This window comes from Babylonia areolata, chromosome 29 (assembly GCF_041734735.1).
Source record: "Babylonia areolata isolate BAREFJ2019XMU chromosome 29, ASM4173473v1, whole genome shotgun sequence".
Lineage (NCBI taxonomy): Eukaryota > Metazoa > Mollusca > Gastropoda > Neogastropoda > Buccinidae > Babylonia > Babylonia areolata.
Window position 1 is genome coordinate 29,533,075 of NC_134904.1, and position 17,458 is coordinate 29,550,532.

Genomic DNA, 17,458 nt, shown 5'->3' on the forward strand with positions numbered 1-17,458 from the left:
CACACACACACATGCACACACACACACACACACACACACACACACACACACACACACACATGCACACATGCACGCACGCACGCACACACACACACACACACACACACACACACAAACTCTCTCTCTCTCTCTCTCTCTCTCTCTCTCTCTCACACACACACACACACACACACACACACACACGTTTGAACAAAAGCTGCATATTACACGTGGTTGGGGCTGATGACTATATCTTTGGGTAGATGATTGTTGATACGCGCTTCACCGAAAAGTTAGAGACCACTTGGGAACTTTACAGGTATGGAAAAAGAATCAGGTAATACAACCTTCACAAAAAAAAGTTAAGGAACACTTGGGAACTTGTTTTCTGGAAAACTCAGGTAATATGCGCTTCACCAAAGCGTTAAGGATGACCTGGGAACTTAACAGTGGTCTGGAAAAATCAGGTAATACAGCCTTCACCAAAATGTAAGGACCACTTGAGAACGTTAAAGGTTTCTAGAAACAAAATCAGGCAATACAGCCTTCACAAAAATGTAAGGACCACTTGGGAACGTTACAGATGTATAGAAAAATCGCGTAATACAGCCTTCACAAAAATGTAAGGACTACTTGGGAACGTTAAAGGTTTCTGGGAAAAAAAAATCAGGCAATACAGCCTTCACAAAAATGTAAGGACCACTTGGGAACGTTACAGGTGTATAGAAAGGTAAAATAATACAGCCTTCACAAAAAAATAAGGACCACTTTGAAACTTTACATGTTTCTGAAACAAAAAAAAAGGTAATACAGTCTTCACAAAAATGTAAGGACCACTTGGGAACGTTACAGGTGTATAGAAAGGTAAAATAATACAGCCTTCACAAAAAAATAACGACCACTTTGAAACTTTACAGGTTTCTGGGGGGAAAAATCAGGTAATACAGTCTTCACAAAAATGTAAGGACCACTTGGGAACGTTACAGGTCATAGAAAGATCAAATGATACAGCCTTCACAAAAATGTAAGGACAACCTGGAAAAGTTAAAAGTTTCTGGAAAAAAAATCAGGCAATACAGCCTTCACAAAAATGTAAAGACCACTTGGGAACGTTAAAGGTTTCTGGGGGGAAAAAATCAGGCAATACAGCCTTCACAAAAATGTAAGGACCACTTGGGAAAGTTAAAGGTTTGTGGAGAGAAAAAAAATCAGGCAATACAGCCTTCACAAAAATGTAAGGACCACTTAGGAACATTAAAGGTTTCTGAAAATCAGGTAATACAGTCTTACCAAAACGTTAAGGACGACTTTGGGAGTTTACAGGTTTCTAGTTCAATTTGTTGCATCGAGCAGGTATTGATTCATTCAGACGTTTGTAAGAATACTTGCTAAATTAAACACTTTTCGTCCAGGTCAGTATTCAGTCTATGACCAACCTATCTTCTGGCAGCGGAAATATGTCGAGTGAATTTGAGCAAAATTATAAAGAAGTGGGGCGTTGCCTTGCTTTCTTGGGAATGAGTTTCTGATCAGTTTTCACCAGTGATCTGGCAAAATTCTGTAGAAGAAATTCCCTCTGATAGGTACACAAATATATATATATGCATGCACTCGAGGCCATAACTAAGCACGTCGGGTAAATCTGCTGGTCAGGTATCTGCTTTGCAGATATGATGTAGCGCATATGGATTTCCACGAACGCAGTGAGGCCTCACTGAGAAACTGAAACTGAAAACAACAACCCAAAAAACAACTGAAACTGAAACTCACGCCCACATGGGCGCAATAGCCGAGACGTTAAAGCGATGGAATCCACGTCACCCCCTTCTCAAATCCTTTTAAATCCACGTCACCCCCTTCTCAAATCCTTTTAAATCCACGTCACTCCCTTCTCCAATCCTTTTAAATCCATGTCACTCCCTTCTCCAATCCTTTTAAATCCACGTCACCCCCTCCTCCAATCCTTGTAAATCCATGTCACCCCCTTCTCCAATCCTTGTAAATCCATGTCACCCCCTCCTCCAATAGCGCAATAACCGAATGGTTGAAGCGTTGGACTTTCAGTCTGAGGGTCCCGGGTTCGAATATCGGTGACGGCGCCTAATGGGTAAAGGGTGGAGATTTTTACGATCTCCTTGGTCAAGATATGTGCAGACCTGCAAGCGCCTGAACTCCTTTCGTGTGTATACGCACGCAGAAGATCAAACATGCTCGTTAAAGGTCCTGTAATCCATGTTAACATTCGGTGGGTAATGGAAACAAGAATATACCCAGCATGCACACCCCCGAAAACGGAGTATGGCTGTCTACACGGCAGGGTAAATAAACAAAACGGTCATACACGTAAAACGATACATGTCTGTCTGAGTGTGTATGTGTGCGTGCTTGAAATCTGATTGAATGACACAGGAAACGAATGATGAGCGCCAAGTGGCAGCCGTCAGTCGGCTCTACCCAGGTAGGCAGCTTGTTGTGCAAATGACCCCGTGTTTGTAAAGCGCTCAGAGCTTGGTCTCCGACCGAGGATAGGCGCTGTATAAGTATACATATCAATCAATCAATCAATCAGTCAATCCTTTTCCTCCAGACCGTGTCATTCCTCGTGTCCACGTGGCCGCGTGCCGAGCTCAAAGTGCACGAGCTCCTGCCCCTGGAGGACCTGGAGCGGTTCCAACAGCTGACGGAGCCCTTCGACACGGCGCTCTCCGGGGGTATGTCCCTGTGCGACGCCTTCATGGCCGGCCTCCTCAACATCCAGCCAGCATCCAAGCTTCGGTTCGTCAGCTTCGCTGGCTTCTGGAACGGTGGGTGTTTGTGTTTGTGTGGGGGGTGGGGTGAGGGTGGGGGAGTTGGGGGAGGGGGTGGGTGAGTGTGTGGTGGGAGTGGAATGTGTGTGTGTGTGTGTGTGTGTGTGTGTGTGTGTGTGTGTGTGTGTGTGTGTGTGTCTGTCTCAGCAGTGTTGGTGTGGAAGGGGAGTGTCTGCAGAGATGGTGGTGGGGTGTGTGGATTTGAGTGTGTGTGTGTGTGTGGTGGGTGTGTGTGTGGGGGTGCAAAGTGGGTGTGGGAGGGGGGTATTTGTGGGTGGGTGTGATCTTTGTACGGTATCATTCTAAGTGAAGCAACTTAGACTTGAAACTCTCTCTCTCTCTCTATCTCTCTCTTGGAAATACACAAGCGCATGTGAGCACGCACTCATCTACATATAATCATGAGCACGGGTACGCAGGCGCATGCGTATAAAACACACACACACACACACACACACACACACACACACACACACACACACACAAAGAGACTTGACATGTAGAAAGGTACAAACATAGAAGAGGAGAAAAGGAGAGAAATGCATAGAGAACGATAATCCACACAAATACGCATGCATCATTACACACACATAATATAACCATTCTGAAGTACAGTTCAGGGTTGAACCATTGTGCAGGAATGCTAAATCTGAACAGCATACAAACTTTTTTTTTCTCTCTTTTTTAAAATTTTTTTTATCTTTTAATTGTATTTTCCAACTTGATAATCAGTTCCAAAGGTTTACGCTCCCGTTGAGGAAGGTGGCAGAATGGTTAAGACGCGAGTCAGTGCGTGAGGGTCTGGGTTCGAATCCCACTCTCCCACTCTTGCTCTTTCTCCCAAGTTTGACTTGAAAATCAAGTTGAGTATAATTATAGTCATTTGGACGAAGCGAAGAACCGAGGTACTGTGTGCAGCACGCACGTGGCGCACTGAAAATTTTCAAAGAACCCATGGCAAAGAGACTGCTGTCCTCTTGCAAAAAAAAAAAAAAAAAAAAAAATGTAGAAAAAAATCCACTCTGATAGGTACACACACACACACACACACACACACACACACACACACACACACACACATATTTGTATTTGTATTTCTTTTTATCACGACAGATTTCTCTGTGTGAAATTCGGGCTGCTCTCCCCAGGGAGAGCACGTCGCTACACTACAGCGCCACCCATTTTTTTGTATTTTTTTCCTGCGTGCGGTATATATATATATATATATATATATATATATATATATATGTATGTATATGTATATGTGTATATATATATATATATATATATATATATATATATATATATAATATATATATGTGCATACACTCGAGACCTGACTAAGCGCGTTGGGTTATGATGCTGGTCGAGCATCTTCTTAGCAGGTGTGGTGTAGCGTATATGGGTTTGTCCGAACAAAAGTGACGCCTCCTGGAGAAACTGAAACTGAAACTGAAACTGAAAGTGCTCCCCGCCTTCATTCCTTGCTGAAGCATGGATTTCCACAAGACTGGATCGAATGATTTCACCCTTTTGCGACTGAAACGCTCGACACAGAAATTTTTTTAACTCACTCAGTACGGCCAGTCCTCTCTTCTCCTCTACACAGACCCCTCGGATGTCCAGTGGGTGTCTGAATGACCCAACCTTTAGCTTCCGTCGTCAGAACTGTCGTATTCTTTGTCAACATTCACCTCTTCAGTATAAGAGCCTTCCGCTTGCAATATTTTGATGATGATAATTGGGGTGAAACGCTGTTAACGTTGTCTCTTTCGTCGTTCGTATGGAAAGAGTTAATAAGTTACAGAGTGTAGTAGTGCCCAGTAGAATCAAGAAAATGAATGGAAAGAGAAACGCACAGTTAGAAAATGTTTATCAATCGTAGCCCGATGAATAGCTGGGTTTTTTTGTGTGCCTAATACCAAGCGATCCGTAGAGACCCAAGGGAGATTACCACGTGTGTGTGTGTGTACAACATGAGTGATCACAATGGTCAAGGTGTGAATTCGCATGACTGGCATTATGGGCACTCATTTCATTCACATATGTTTAAAAAAAAAGAAGAAAAAAAAAAGATGATAATGATGGTGCTAATAGCAATCATTACAATGCTACTTCTACTACTACTACTACCACTACCTCTTCTACTCATTATTATTAGTATCATACTTGTACCAGTGCTACTAGTAGCAGTCGTACTACAACTACCACTACGATTGACTACTACGACTGCTACTATCTTCATGACGATCATGACAACAACGACGACAACAACAACAATAATGATAACACCACCGCCACTAATAATAATTATCATAATAACAAAACATTTAAAAAAAATCTCCCCTTTTCTCAACACACACACACACACACACACACACACGAACACACACACACTTGCGTGTGAGTGACTGGTGTGAAAACGCTTAGATTTGTCTCTGCACAAGATCCAGCGCTATATAAATACTAGTAGTAGTACACACACACACACACACACACACACACACACAGAGGCGGAAATGGTAAGTTAAGTGCCAGGGGATAGGGAAGGAGGCAGGACATGGTTACTAACGAACAGATAACGAATAACGGCTGGGCACCTCAGTGGGGGAGTCTTTGATGTAGAGCCAGGAGGGGGAAGGGGGGGGGGCGTCTGAACTCAGAGAGAGAGAGGGAGGGTGGGAGAGAGAGAGAGAGAAAGAGAGAGAGAGAGAAAGAGAGGGAGGGAGAGAGAGACAGACAGACAGAGACGAGAGTGAGAGAAAGGGGAAGAGAGAGAGAGAGACAGAGAGAGACAGAGACAGACAGACAGACAGAGACGAGATTGAGAGATAAGAAGAAAGGAAAGAGAGAGAGAGAGAGACAGACAGACAGAGAGAGGTGGAGAGAAAGAGGTAGAGAGAGGGATGCAGGAGACAGGCTGACAGAGACAGAGAGAGGAGACCACACACACACACACACACACACACACACACACCACCACCACCACCACCACCACCACAAAACTGGTTTTAGGCTGAGACTCATGATTGACATAATAATTATACTGCTTGTGTTGTTATATTTACTGGATAGTACTTTGAATAACGCGCGAGTGCGTTCGGGTGCGTGCTTGCGCGTGTGTGCTTTTGGTCAGCGTAGATGGAGAGACAAAAAGTACAAAGACTTCTATGCAATGAATTGATAGAACGTACGCATTGCATGCTTGAATACATGTAACAACTTCTTCTTCTTCTTCGTTTGTGTGCTGCAACTTCCACGTTCACTCGTAGGCTATGTATGTACACGAGTGGGCTTTTTACGTGCATGACCGTTTTTACCCCGCCATACTGGCAGCCATTCTTCGTTTTCGGGGGTACGTGATAACTGATCGGTTGATAATATCCCTGATTGGACCTTTGAACTGTTGGACAGATCGTAAACTCTGTCGGGAGCTGTTGAGACTACCCATCCTGTGGATAAAACCGGACCACAGAGATCCTGAATTCATCCACGGCCTCTTAAATCAGGAGATTGGTATGTACGTCATCACTCTCTTACGTCATCACTCTCTTACGTCGCTATGACGTCAGTTGTAGTGTATTGCAGATTGTGTTGTGTTACTCTTTTGCCACAAGAAGGTTACTTTCTCTGTGTGTGTGTGCCATAGTACAGCGCCACTTTTTTTTTTTTTCTTTTTCTACCTGCAAGTGTTTGTTTTTACTATCACACTGGATTGTTCAACAGAATGTTGCCAGGGACAAACCCTTTTTGTTGCCGTGAATTCTTTTACGTGCATGCTGCACACACGGGAACTCAAGTTTATTGTCTCATCCGAATGACTAGCGTTCAGATCACCACTTAGGATTTAGTGGAAGGGGGCTTGGGGGGAGGGGAGAGTACTGGCGAATTGTGGAATTCGATCCAGTTCGCTGAGGTGTTATCGAATATTAGGCGGACGCGTTACCCACTAGACCAACACTCCATTTTATATACAACGCTCCTTTTCTGAGGGGGGTGGGGGTGGGGGGGGGGGGGATTGGTACGTGACGTGGTGAAGGAACTGGGGATTGTGTGGGCTCGAAGTGACAGGAACTGTACACAGTCAGAAACAGAGCGTCCTGAGAATGACTTGCTCAAGGAATGTAGGTATGTGTTTTTGGTGGTCCTTGGAAAACGAAGCAATAATAAATACAATATTAAATCCTTACCAGATAAGAAACTGCCATGCTAAGTATCCCCGCCAACTGTATCTTGGATCGTCCTTGGAAAAAAAGAAAAAAGAAAAAAGAAAAGAAAAGAGTCTTGACGGACAAGTTACTGCACCACCAACTATCCTGCCAAGTCAGCCAGCCTACCTTTACATTACAATTTTAGTGACAATACACAAGTCTTTTCTTTTGGATAAGAAGATTGACCATAGTTTTTTTTGTTTTGTTTATATATATATATAAAAAATTTATGAAGGATTCCATAGACTGATTAATGTGACTGGCTGACTCGTTATATATATATATATATATATATATATATATATATATTGATTTTGTTTGGTTGGTGACAAATCATTGACTTGTTCTCCACTTGTACCTGTGTGTGTGTGTGTGTGTGTGTGTGTGTGTGTGTGTGTGTGTGTGTGTGTGTGTGCATTGCAGGCATCAGCCAAGAAGATGTGGAGCGCTACCTCAACCGCATCAACTGTATCTACGCCAGCGTAGACCGCTACGTCAAACACGGCCATGACCTGCGTAGGTTGGACTTGCTTCTCTCTTCCTGTCTGTCTTCGTCTTTGTCTTTGTATTGTTTTTGCCCCAACAGAGTTCTCTGTTCTCCCTTTCCCTCACTTCCGTCGTCGCCATTGGCCACCCAGACTGTATGATCATATGTGACCTTTGTTTGCATTCCACTGCTATGTTTATCCGTAACAGCTGTTTCACATTCTTCTCTGTGTTTTTTTTTTCCTTCCTCACAATATGAATAATTACGTGTTCTGTTCATTGAGGGATTGAATTATCCAGAAGCTTCACACCCCTTTTTGATTGACGTGTACCCAGCACCAATCACAGTGGAGCTGGACTGTCGGGTGAGTCAGGACGACGTGGCCATTGGCTTAGCCCTGCAGTTCAAGACGCCCTTCAGCTTCCGGTGTTCCCGTGTGTGGTTGGATCCGGCCACGGAGTTCGCCATTCCTGTCAACGTTCTGCAGACCGTCCTGCAGCCTGAGGTTTGTGGTGACAGGTGTCAGGTGACGGGTATCCGGTGACAGGTGTCAGGTGACAGGTGTCAGGTGACAGGTGTCAGGTGACAGGTATCCGGTGACAGGTGTCAGATGACGGGTGACAGGTGTCAGGTGACGGGTGACAGGTGTCATGTGACAGGTGACAGGTATCTGGTGACAGGTGTCATGTGACAGGTGACAGGTATCTGGTGACAGGTAACAGGTGACAGGTGTCAGGTGACGGGTGACAGGCAACAGGTGTCAGGTATCCGATGACAGGTGTCAGGTGACAGGTGACAGGTATCCGATGACAGGTGTCAGGTATCCGGTGACAGGTATCCGATGACAGGTGTCAGGTATCCGGTGACAGGTGTCAGGTGACAGGTATCCGATGACAGGTGTCAGGTGACAGGTATTTGTATTTGTATTTGTATTTCTTTTTATCACGACAGATTTCTCTGTGTGAAATTCGGGCTGCTCTCCCCAGGGAGAGCACGTCGCTACACTACAGCGCCACCCATTTTTTGTATTTTTTCCTGCGTGCGGTTTTATTTGCTTTTCCTATCGAAGTGGATTTTTCTACAGAATTTTGCCAGGAACAACCCTTTTGTTGCCGTAGGTTCTTTTACGTGCGCTAAGTGCATGCTGCACACGGGACCTCGGTTTATCGTCTCATCCGAATGACTAGCGTCCAGACCACCACTCAAGGTCTAGTGGAGGGGGAGAAAATATCGGCGGCTGAGCCGTGATTCGAACTTGCGCACTCAGATTCTCTCGTTTCCTAGGTGGCGTTACCTCTAGGCCATCACTGTCCTGTCCGGTGACAGGTGTAAGGTGATGGGTGACAGGTGTCATGTGACAGGTGTCAGGTATCCGGTGACAGGTGTCAGGTGACGGGTGACAGGTGTCAGGTGATAGGTGTCAGGTGACAGGTGACAGGTGACAGGTGTCAGGTGACAGGTGTCAGGTGACAGGGACCTAGCTTCATGTCAGCAAGCATACACCATGCTTTTCCCCTCACACATAGAACGATTTGTTTGTTAAAAATGTAGTGTGTTGTAGTGTGTTGATAATACATGACAATGTTACACTGTACTGAGGCTAACTAGGACAGCACACACACGATAATACATGACAATGTTACACTGTACTGAGGCTAACTAGGACAGCACACACACGATAATACATGACAATGCTACACTGCACTGAGACTAACTAGGACAGCATACACGAGATAATACATGACAATGTTACACTATACTGAGACTAACTAGGACAGTATACACGAGATAAGACATGGCAATACTACAATGTACTGAAGCTAACTAGGACAGTATACACGCAATAACACATGACAAAATTACACAGGACTGAGGCTAACCAGCACAGCACACACGCAATAAGAGATGATAATGTTACAGCCTCCAGAAAGTACGGAACACGTGTTACCAGTTTCAAAAGTTAACAATTTTTGGAAAAAAAGTTATATATTTCAAACTGTCCTTTATTAAAGTTAGCTAGTCCATTTGGTTGTTTATTGTAGGCCCCCACATGAACCTCTTTTAAAAAAAATAATCTACAGAAGTAGGGCATACAATATTTGATTTTCTTTCTTTTTTCTTTTTTTTTTTTTCTTTTTTTTTTTGGTCCTAATCCCATTTCCCCCGTCCCGCCTCTCACACACCCCCTTCCAATATTATGTTTTTTCTTTCTCCAATCACTGACACTCACCCTCTCCATTTTACATTTTGTACTCTATCTTTTCCACATTCTGTTCTGTCTGTCTGTCTGTCTGTCTGTCTCTCTTCCTTTCTTAGTCCCCTCCCCCCTCCCCCCCCCCCTCTCCCCCACCTCAACCGCCCCCCTTTTTCATTCGAATATACAGAAATGTCGATTTCTAATTAATACTAACAATCATCAATATGATAGGAATGATAATAATCCAAATAATAATAATAATAATAATAATGTCATTTATTTTCAGTCTAATATCATCATCTTAGATGAACAGACTATAAATAAATAAACGAAACGACAGAGTCTCACACATGCGTTAAGATATGACAGGATCACGCTGTGTCGAGTCTAACTAACACAGCACACACACAATGTTACACTGTACTGAAACTAACTAGGACAGTATACACGCAATATCACATGACAAAATTACACAGGGCTGAGGCTAACTAAGCACACACACCATAATACATGACAATGGTAAACTATACTGAGACTAACTAGGACAGTATACAGGAGATAAGATATGGCAATGCTACATTGTATTGAGGTTAACCAGTACAGCACACACACGATGATACATGACAATGGTATACTAAGACAGCACACACACAATAAGACATGACAAGGTTACACTGTATTGAGGCTAACTAGGACATCACACATACGATAATACATGGCAATGCTACACCATACTGAGACTAACTAGGACAGTATACACGAGATAAGACATGGCAATGCTACACTGTACTGAGACTAACTAGGACAGTATGCACGCAATAACACATGACAAAATTACACAGGACTGGGGCTAACCAGTACAGCACACACACGATAAGGTATGATAATGTTACATTGGACTGAGTCTCACACATGTGTTAAGACATGACAGGATCACGCTGTGTCGAGTCTAACTAAGACAGCACACACGATAATACATGACAATGTTACACTGTAGTAACTGGGACATGACAGCATACACACGATAATACATGACAATGTTACACTGTAGTAACTGGGACATGACAGCATACACACGATAATACATGACAATGTTACACTGTAGTAACTGGGACATGACAGCATACACACGATAATACATGACAATGTTACACTGTAGTAACTGGGACATGACAGCATACACACGATAATACATGACAATGTTACACTGTAGTAACTGGGACATGACAGCATACACACGATAATACATGACAATGTTACACTGTAGTAACTGGGACATGACAGCATACACACGATAATACATGACAATGTTACACTGTACTAACTGGGACATGACAGCATACACACGATAATACATGACAATGTTACACTGTACTAACTGGGACATGACAGCATACACACGATAATACATGACAATGTTACACTGTAGTAACTGGGACATGACAGCATACACACGATAATACATGACAATGTTACACTGTAGTAACTGGGACATGACAGCATACACACGATAATACATGACAATGTTACACTGTACTAACTGGGACATGACAGCATACACACGATAATACATGACAATGCTAAGCTGTACTGAGACTAACTAGGACAGGACAGCATACACATGATAATACATGACAATGTTACACTGTACTGAGACTAACTGGAACAGTATACACATGATAATACATGACAATGCTACACTGTACTGAGACTAACTAGGACAGTATACACGCAATACCACATGACAAAATTACACAGGACTGAGGCTAACCAGTACAGCACACACACACGATAATACATGGCAATGTTACACTGTACTGAGACTAACTGGGACATTACACACGCAATAAGACATGACAAGATTGCAGTGTATCGAGGCTAACTAGAACAGTACACACGTGATAAGACACGACAATGTTACTGTATATTGGGTCAAACAATGACAACATGCACGTGATAACCGCCGCCTGTTGCACAGCACATTACCCACCTGGAGATGGAAGACCCGGACCTGTGCAAGATATCCAGCCGCTGGCAGGACTTCAACTCCACCCTGCCGCAGCTCACAGCTCTGAAGGCGCTCAGCTTGCCCAACACCATCCACGTCAACCTCCTGGAGGAGGCCGCCCACAAGCTCAGCGAGACGCTGCAGAATCTGCGGAACCTCCGCAGGGTGAACCTGTCCTCGTGCACCCTGAGGGACAGCCTGGGGCAGCTGCTGAAAGGCCTTGGGCAGGGGGTCACGTACCTCAGTCTGAGGGACTGCCGGCTGACTCAGACGGACGTTCAGCATCTGCTTGAGGTGAGATACTTGGCTGGGTACGGTCAGGTCACTTAACGAGTGTCAGTTCAGTGTCAGTGCTGGTAGTTGCCTGCTAGAACATCTCGCCCAAAAGGGGTGCTATTCGCAGTTCATTCATAAAATGTGCGTTGATTTGTGTGTGTGTGTGTGTGCGTGTGTAAATTGCCTCCTTCTCAAGCTCTGCAACAGAGAGTTCATTCTTGAGTTCACACATAATGAACGGACTAGTATCTGGCTGTCTCGAGCTCTGCAAAAGACAGTTCGTTCTTGAGTTCACATTCAATGGACAGACTAGTACCTTGCTAAGGCATTCCATGGATGCTACGCTTTCAGTTGTGTGGAACTCAAGATAGCGCTTCAAACATTTTTCATTTACTTTATTGTGATGCATGCATAAGTGAAATGTGATTTTTGTGTGTGTGTGTGTGTGTGTGTGTGTTTCAACCCGTTATACTGATGTAACTGTTCTGGTGTGACCCTAGATCCGTTCGCAAATCCATCACCCCCAAGCCGCTTTCCCGGCCCTCCACTCACCGTTTACCTCGTCCCCCCCCCCCCCCCTTTGTCCTGAAGATAGATAGACTTGTCCAATGGATCACCGTCTCGCAACTCCAAGAATTGTCCTCCCCCAACCCACCTACACCTTTACCCGCACCACCCATCCACACACATACACACACACGCACGCGCGCGCGCGCATGCACACACACACAAGCATTTCCTCCCCTTTACACTTTTCCTCTTTGGACGTGCAGCGGCCTGTCGTCTCGCAAATCCAAGAGCTGAAACTGACCCAGGAACAACCAAAGGAACCTCACCTCTACCTCTCATTTACCCTCACTCCCATACCTCCCTCCACCCACCACACATACCCACCTCATCTTTCCTCATGAAAGGCCTTAACTCTCTCCATACGAACGGCGAAAGAGACGACGTTAACAGCGTTTCATGCCAATTACCATCATCAAAATATTGCAAGCGGAAGGCTCTTATACTGAAGAGGTGAATGTTGACAAAGAATACCACAGTTCTGACGACGGAAGCTAAAGGTTGGGTCATTCAGACACCCACTGGACATCCGAGGGGTCTGTGTAGAGGAGAAGAGAGGACTGACCGTACTGAGTGAATTAAACGCCTCTTCCTCCTGATGTTTTTCAGTTGGCCTGCAGTGTCACAATCCCAGGAGGTGAACCCGAACCGGAACAACCTGATGTGTAGACACACCATCACCTCCACCACCCATCCACCCTTCCCTGCCCCCTTCCTTCCAGATATATACACCATCATCATCTTTCTCCCTGAACACTTTTTTTTTTTTTGTTTTTGTAAACCCTGTCTTTCTGATGATGTGAATGACCTGCAGTTTATCAACGCCAGAACTGAACCTGAAACGTAGATACCTGATGTACAAACACACCATCATCCCAACCACCCATCCGCCCTCCCCTCCCACCTAGCCCTCCACATATACACCTACCTCTTCTTTCTTCCTGAACACCTTGTCCTCGTAATGATTTTTCAGAGGCCTGCAGTGCCGCAACTCCAGGAGCTGAACTTCAGACGGAACAACTAGATGTAAAAACACACCATCACTCCCCCCCCTCTCTCCACACACACACACACACACACACACACACATAAATTATATATATATATATATATATATATATGCCTACCTCCTCTTTCTTCCTCAACACTTTGAACACCTTGTCCTCCCGATGACGTGCAGTGGCCTGGAGTGTCCCAACTCCAGGAGGTGAACCTGAGCCAGAACAGATATACCTCACCTCTACCCCCACGCCCACACACACGTACCTACCTCTTGTTTTCTCCTGAACCCTTTAAACACCTTGTCCATCCGATCATTTCCAGTGGCCCGCAGCGTCCCAACTCCGGGAGCTAAACCTGAGACGGACCAACCAGATGTATAAACACACCATCACCCTCCCTCCCCTCCATCCCCCCCCCCCCCCCCCCGGCACCCTACACACACACACACACACACACACACACACACACACACACAAACATAAATATGCCTACCTCTTCTTTCTCCCTGAACGTTTTAAACACCTTGTCCATCTGATGATTTCCAGTGGCCTGGAGTCTCACAACTCCAGGAGGTAAACCTGAGCCGGAACAACCTCCAGGGCATGACGACCCTCGTGAAGGAACTGCTGCACAAAGTCTCCTCCAGCATCGTCTGCCTCTCCCTCTCCTACACCTCCATCCCTCCGGCAGACCTCCAAGAAGTCGCCCAGGCGTGTCAGGAATGCAAACTGCTCAAGGTCCTCGCCCTCCAGTCCTTCACCCCGCCCCTCCCCGCTCAGCTCAGCGCCATTATCGAGAGCTGCTCGCGACTTCCGGTTCTGCAGCGCTGTGTCGTCTTCCCAGAAACCTACGCGTTTCCGGGCAGGCAGATCTCGCAGCGCGCCGCGAACCGCGCGAGTATCGGGCTGCTGTGCTGCGAGCTGCTGTCTGACGTGGGGCGCTCGGACATCCAGCTGGAGTGAGCATCACGTGCAGTGGTGGGTGGCACTGAGTGCAGTGGGTAAACGCGCTCCTCGACTAGGAAGCGAGCGTCCACGGGTTCGGATCTTATGTATTCGAACCTGGATTTGGTCTGGTACCCACCACCCGCCCGCCCTCTTCCACTAGATCGTGAGTGGTGGCCTGGGTGCTAGTCTTTCGGATGAGAAGATGAAAAAAACCGAGGTCTCGTGTGCTGCTAGCATGCACATAGCGCACGTGAAAGACCTCACGACAACAAAAGTGTTGTTGTTGCTGGCTCAGTTATGTAGAAAAAATAACACACCAACATTTTGATAGGGAAGCGAATAAAAAAAAAAAAAATCAAAAAAAAAATCAACCGCTTTGCGTTATGTCGGCGTGCTCTCCTTGGGGAGAGCTACCTGAATTTCACACAGAGAAATCTGTCGTAACAAAAAGTAAAACAAAGCTAAATAAAACAAAACAAAACAAAACAATATGATGCAATGCAATGTTGAAATAATCTTCTAAGGTGTGAGGAGACAGAGAGTTTTTTTTTTTAATCTCCATGTAGCTTTTCTGTCCGTAGTGTAGTTATTGATGATAGTGATCCGTTCATTGTCAGCAAATAAGTTCTCTTTTTCTTGCCTGGGGATTTTGAGAATAAAAAAAAGGCGAACATCTGCGCGCGCGTACACACAGAAGAAATGAACGGACACACACACACACACACACACACACACACAAAAAAAAAAAAAAAAAAAAAAAAAAAATGTACGAGAGATACAGAATGACCAGTACATGTTTTGTGAAGGAAAATGAATGAGGATTCTGACTCTGGGCTTGTTTTCCGATTAATTTGATTGCAGAGGTATTCAGGCATTTCAGAGTGGAAATAACTTTTTTCGTGTGAATACAAAAATTCTGGTTCCAACTCTACAAACTGAGTACCAAACAAACAAACACAATACAGTTGGAAATGACAGGCTTGATATCAGTTTGCATCTGGAAATGAATATAAGGGTATAAGTTTACGGTAGTAATCACGGCTCATGCATATAGGTAAGTAAATATATATATATATATATATATATATATATATATATATATATATATGTATGTATGTATGATAGTCAGTCGTGTCCGACTATGACCATCAGAACAGCAGAGGAGGCAACTGCTGTTTGACTATTTGGGCTAGAATTTGATTATAGTGGAGAGTGTCTTGCCCCACTCTCTCGGCCAAGAGGGTTTTAGGACAGTCGGCGTTGGGATGGTTCACAAAGGCCAACTAGCCCACAAGGCTGCAGCACTAAGAGCCAGTGCAATATTGCCTCCTAGTTTGAGAGTCATAGTCCTTCACAAAAGACTAAGCTGTAAACGATTTCCCATTGACTGGAGAAAACATTGATAATAACTGTCCGGCCAACGGCAAATGTGGGTTCAGTTCGCTTAAGTCAGTCATGTTATTCAGAAACTGAGCTGTCAAACTTTGTCGTGAGACACCATAGAGCTTGTCCCGTCATGACATTATTGTTTTAGAATGTTATATCACTTGTGTGTTTCTAACATCAGCGTGCGTTTTTCAAGTAGACCCTTCACTCATTGCTTTGATTCGTTTACGGCGTACATACCTTGGGATCTAATGTTTCATGACGTTTTAATTGCTCAGCCTGTGATGATGTTAAAGATGATGGTGATGATGATGATGATGATGATGCTGGTGATGTTGATGGTTGAATTGGACATCGTGATGCTGGTAATGATAATGGTGTACCGGCAGTGGGTGTGTTGTTGGGTTGGTTTTCTTTGTTTGTTTTTGTTTTGCGTGAGCTTTAAAAATGATTTCGTTGTATGATCTTGTTTATGTTATTGCTGTTTCCATTCATCACCCCTCTTTTTTATATATATATATCTTTCTGTGCCCTTCTCTCTCCCTATGCGTGTGTGTGTGTGTGTGTGTGTGTGTGTGTGTGTGTGTGTGTGTGTGTGTGTGTGTGTTGCATACGTCCACACCTACTTATTCTGATGATAGTGTACAAAGTGCGTGCTATGTAATTTATTTAGTTTTACAGTGTGTTCCGAAGGTAGAATGATCCTTTTTTTTTTTTTTTTGTAATTAACAAAACTGCGCTGTAGTTTTGCTGATAATGCCACTTAACATAATGCGTGTAGCAGATGGTTAACAATGATAGCATTACACGCTATTTTGAAAGTGTGTGTGTGTGTGTGTGTGTGTGTGTGTGTGTGTGTGTGTGGCAGACAATGCGAAACTATATTCTAACCCACAGCTTACATGTAACAAAATGTAAACGTCGACTGACTGATTGAATAATTGATTGATCGATTGAATGATTCGTCGGTCTATCTGATCGACTGATCCACTGATCGATTTATCGGCCTGTCTAGATAGATCGACTGATCTTTTGATTGATTTATCTATCTGATTGATTGATCCTTTGGATGATTTATCAGTCTGTTTATCTGATCATAAAAAAAAACCGTGGTGTTCTGTGATCCATCTGTAAAAGTGACTATATTGTGGATGTACTTGATTTGTATTGTGAAAATCTGGAGTTTGGAATAAAAGAACCTTGTTTGCAAAGGGGAACAAATGTGTGGCCACTAGATAGCGCATCCATCCATCTATCTATCTATCTGTCTCTCCATCTATTTATCTGTCTATCTATCTATCTATCTATCTATACAGTTTGGCGAAAACTCACAGTATATTTTCTGTTGGACTTTGATCACTAACGACGTGTCAGTTATAAACGGTATACAGATCATCATCATCATCATCATCATCTCTCTCTCTCTCTCTCTCTCTCTATATATATATATATATATATATATATATATAGAGAGAGAGAGAGAGAGAGAGAGAGAGAGAGGGGGAGAGATACTTCCACCACCACCATCACCACCACCTCTACTACTACCGCTGCTGCTGCTGCTGCAACAACAACAGCAACAGCAACAAAT

The 17,458-nt window shown here is 44.2% G+C and overlaps 1 protein-coding gene across 4 annotated transcripts in view; it reads left to right on the plus strand.

The window, feature by feature from the left end:
- LOC143274840 (leucine-rich repeat-containing protein 14-like) overlaps positions 1-16,468 on the plus strand; it is a 36,873-nt gene extending 20,405 nt beyond the window's left edge. For all 4 annotated transcript variants that reach the window (XM_076578788.1, XM_076578789.1, XM_076578790.1 and 1 more), the window contains 6 exons: positions 2,567-2,783; positions 6,201-6,302; positions 7,421-7,513; positions 7,820-7,989; positions 11,660-11,983; positions 14,080-16,468. In XM_076578788.1, the coding sequence (XP_076434903.1) occupies positions 2,567-2,783; positions 6,201-6,302; positions 7,421-7,513; positions 7,820-7,989; positions 11,660-11,983; positions 14,080-14,496 (1,323 nt within the window). In that variant the 3' untranslated portion in view covers positions 14,497-16,468. The remainder of the gene's footprint in view (positions 1-2,566; positions 2,784-6,200; positions 6,303-7,420; positions 7,514-7,819; positions 7,990-11,659; positions 11,984-14,079) is intronic.
- Positions 16,469-17,458: the final 990 nt, after the last annotated feature.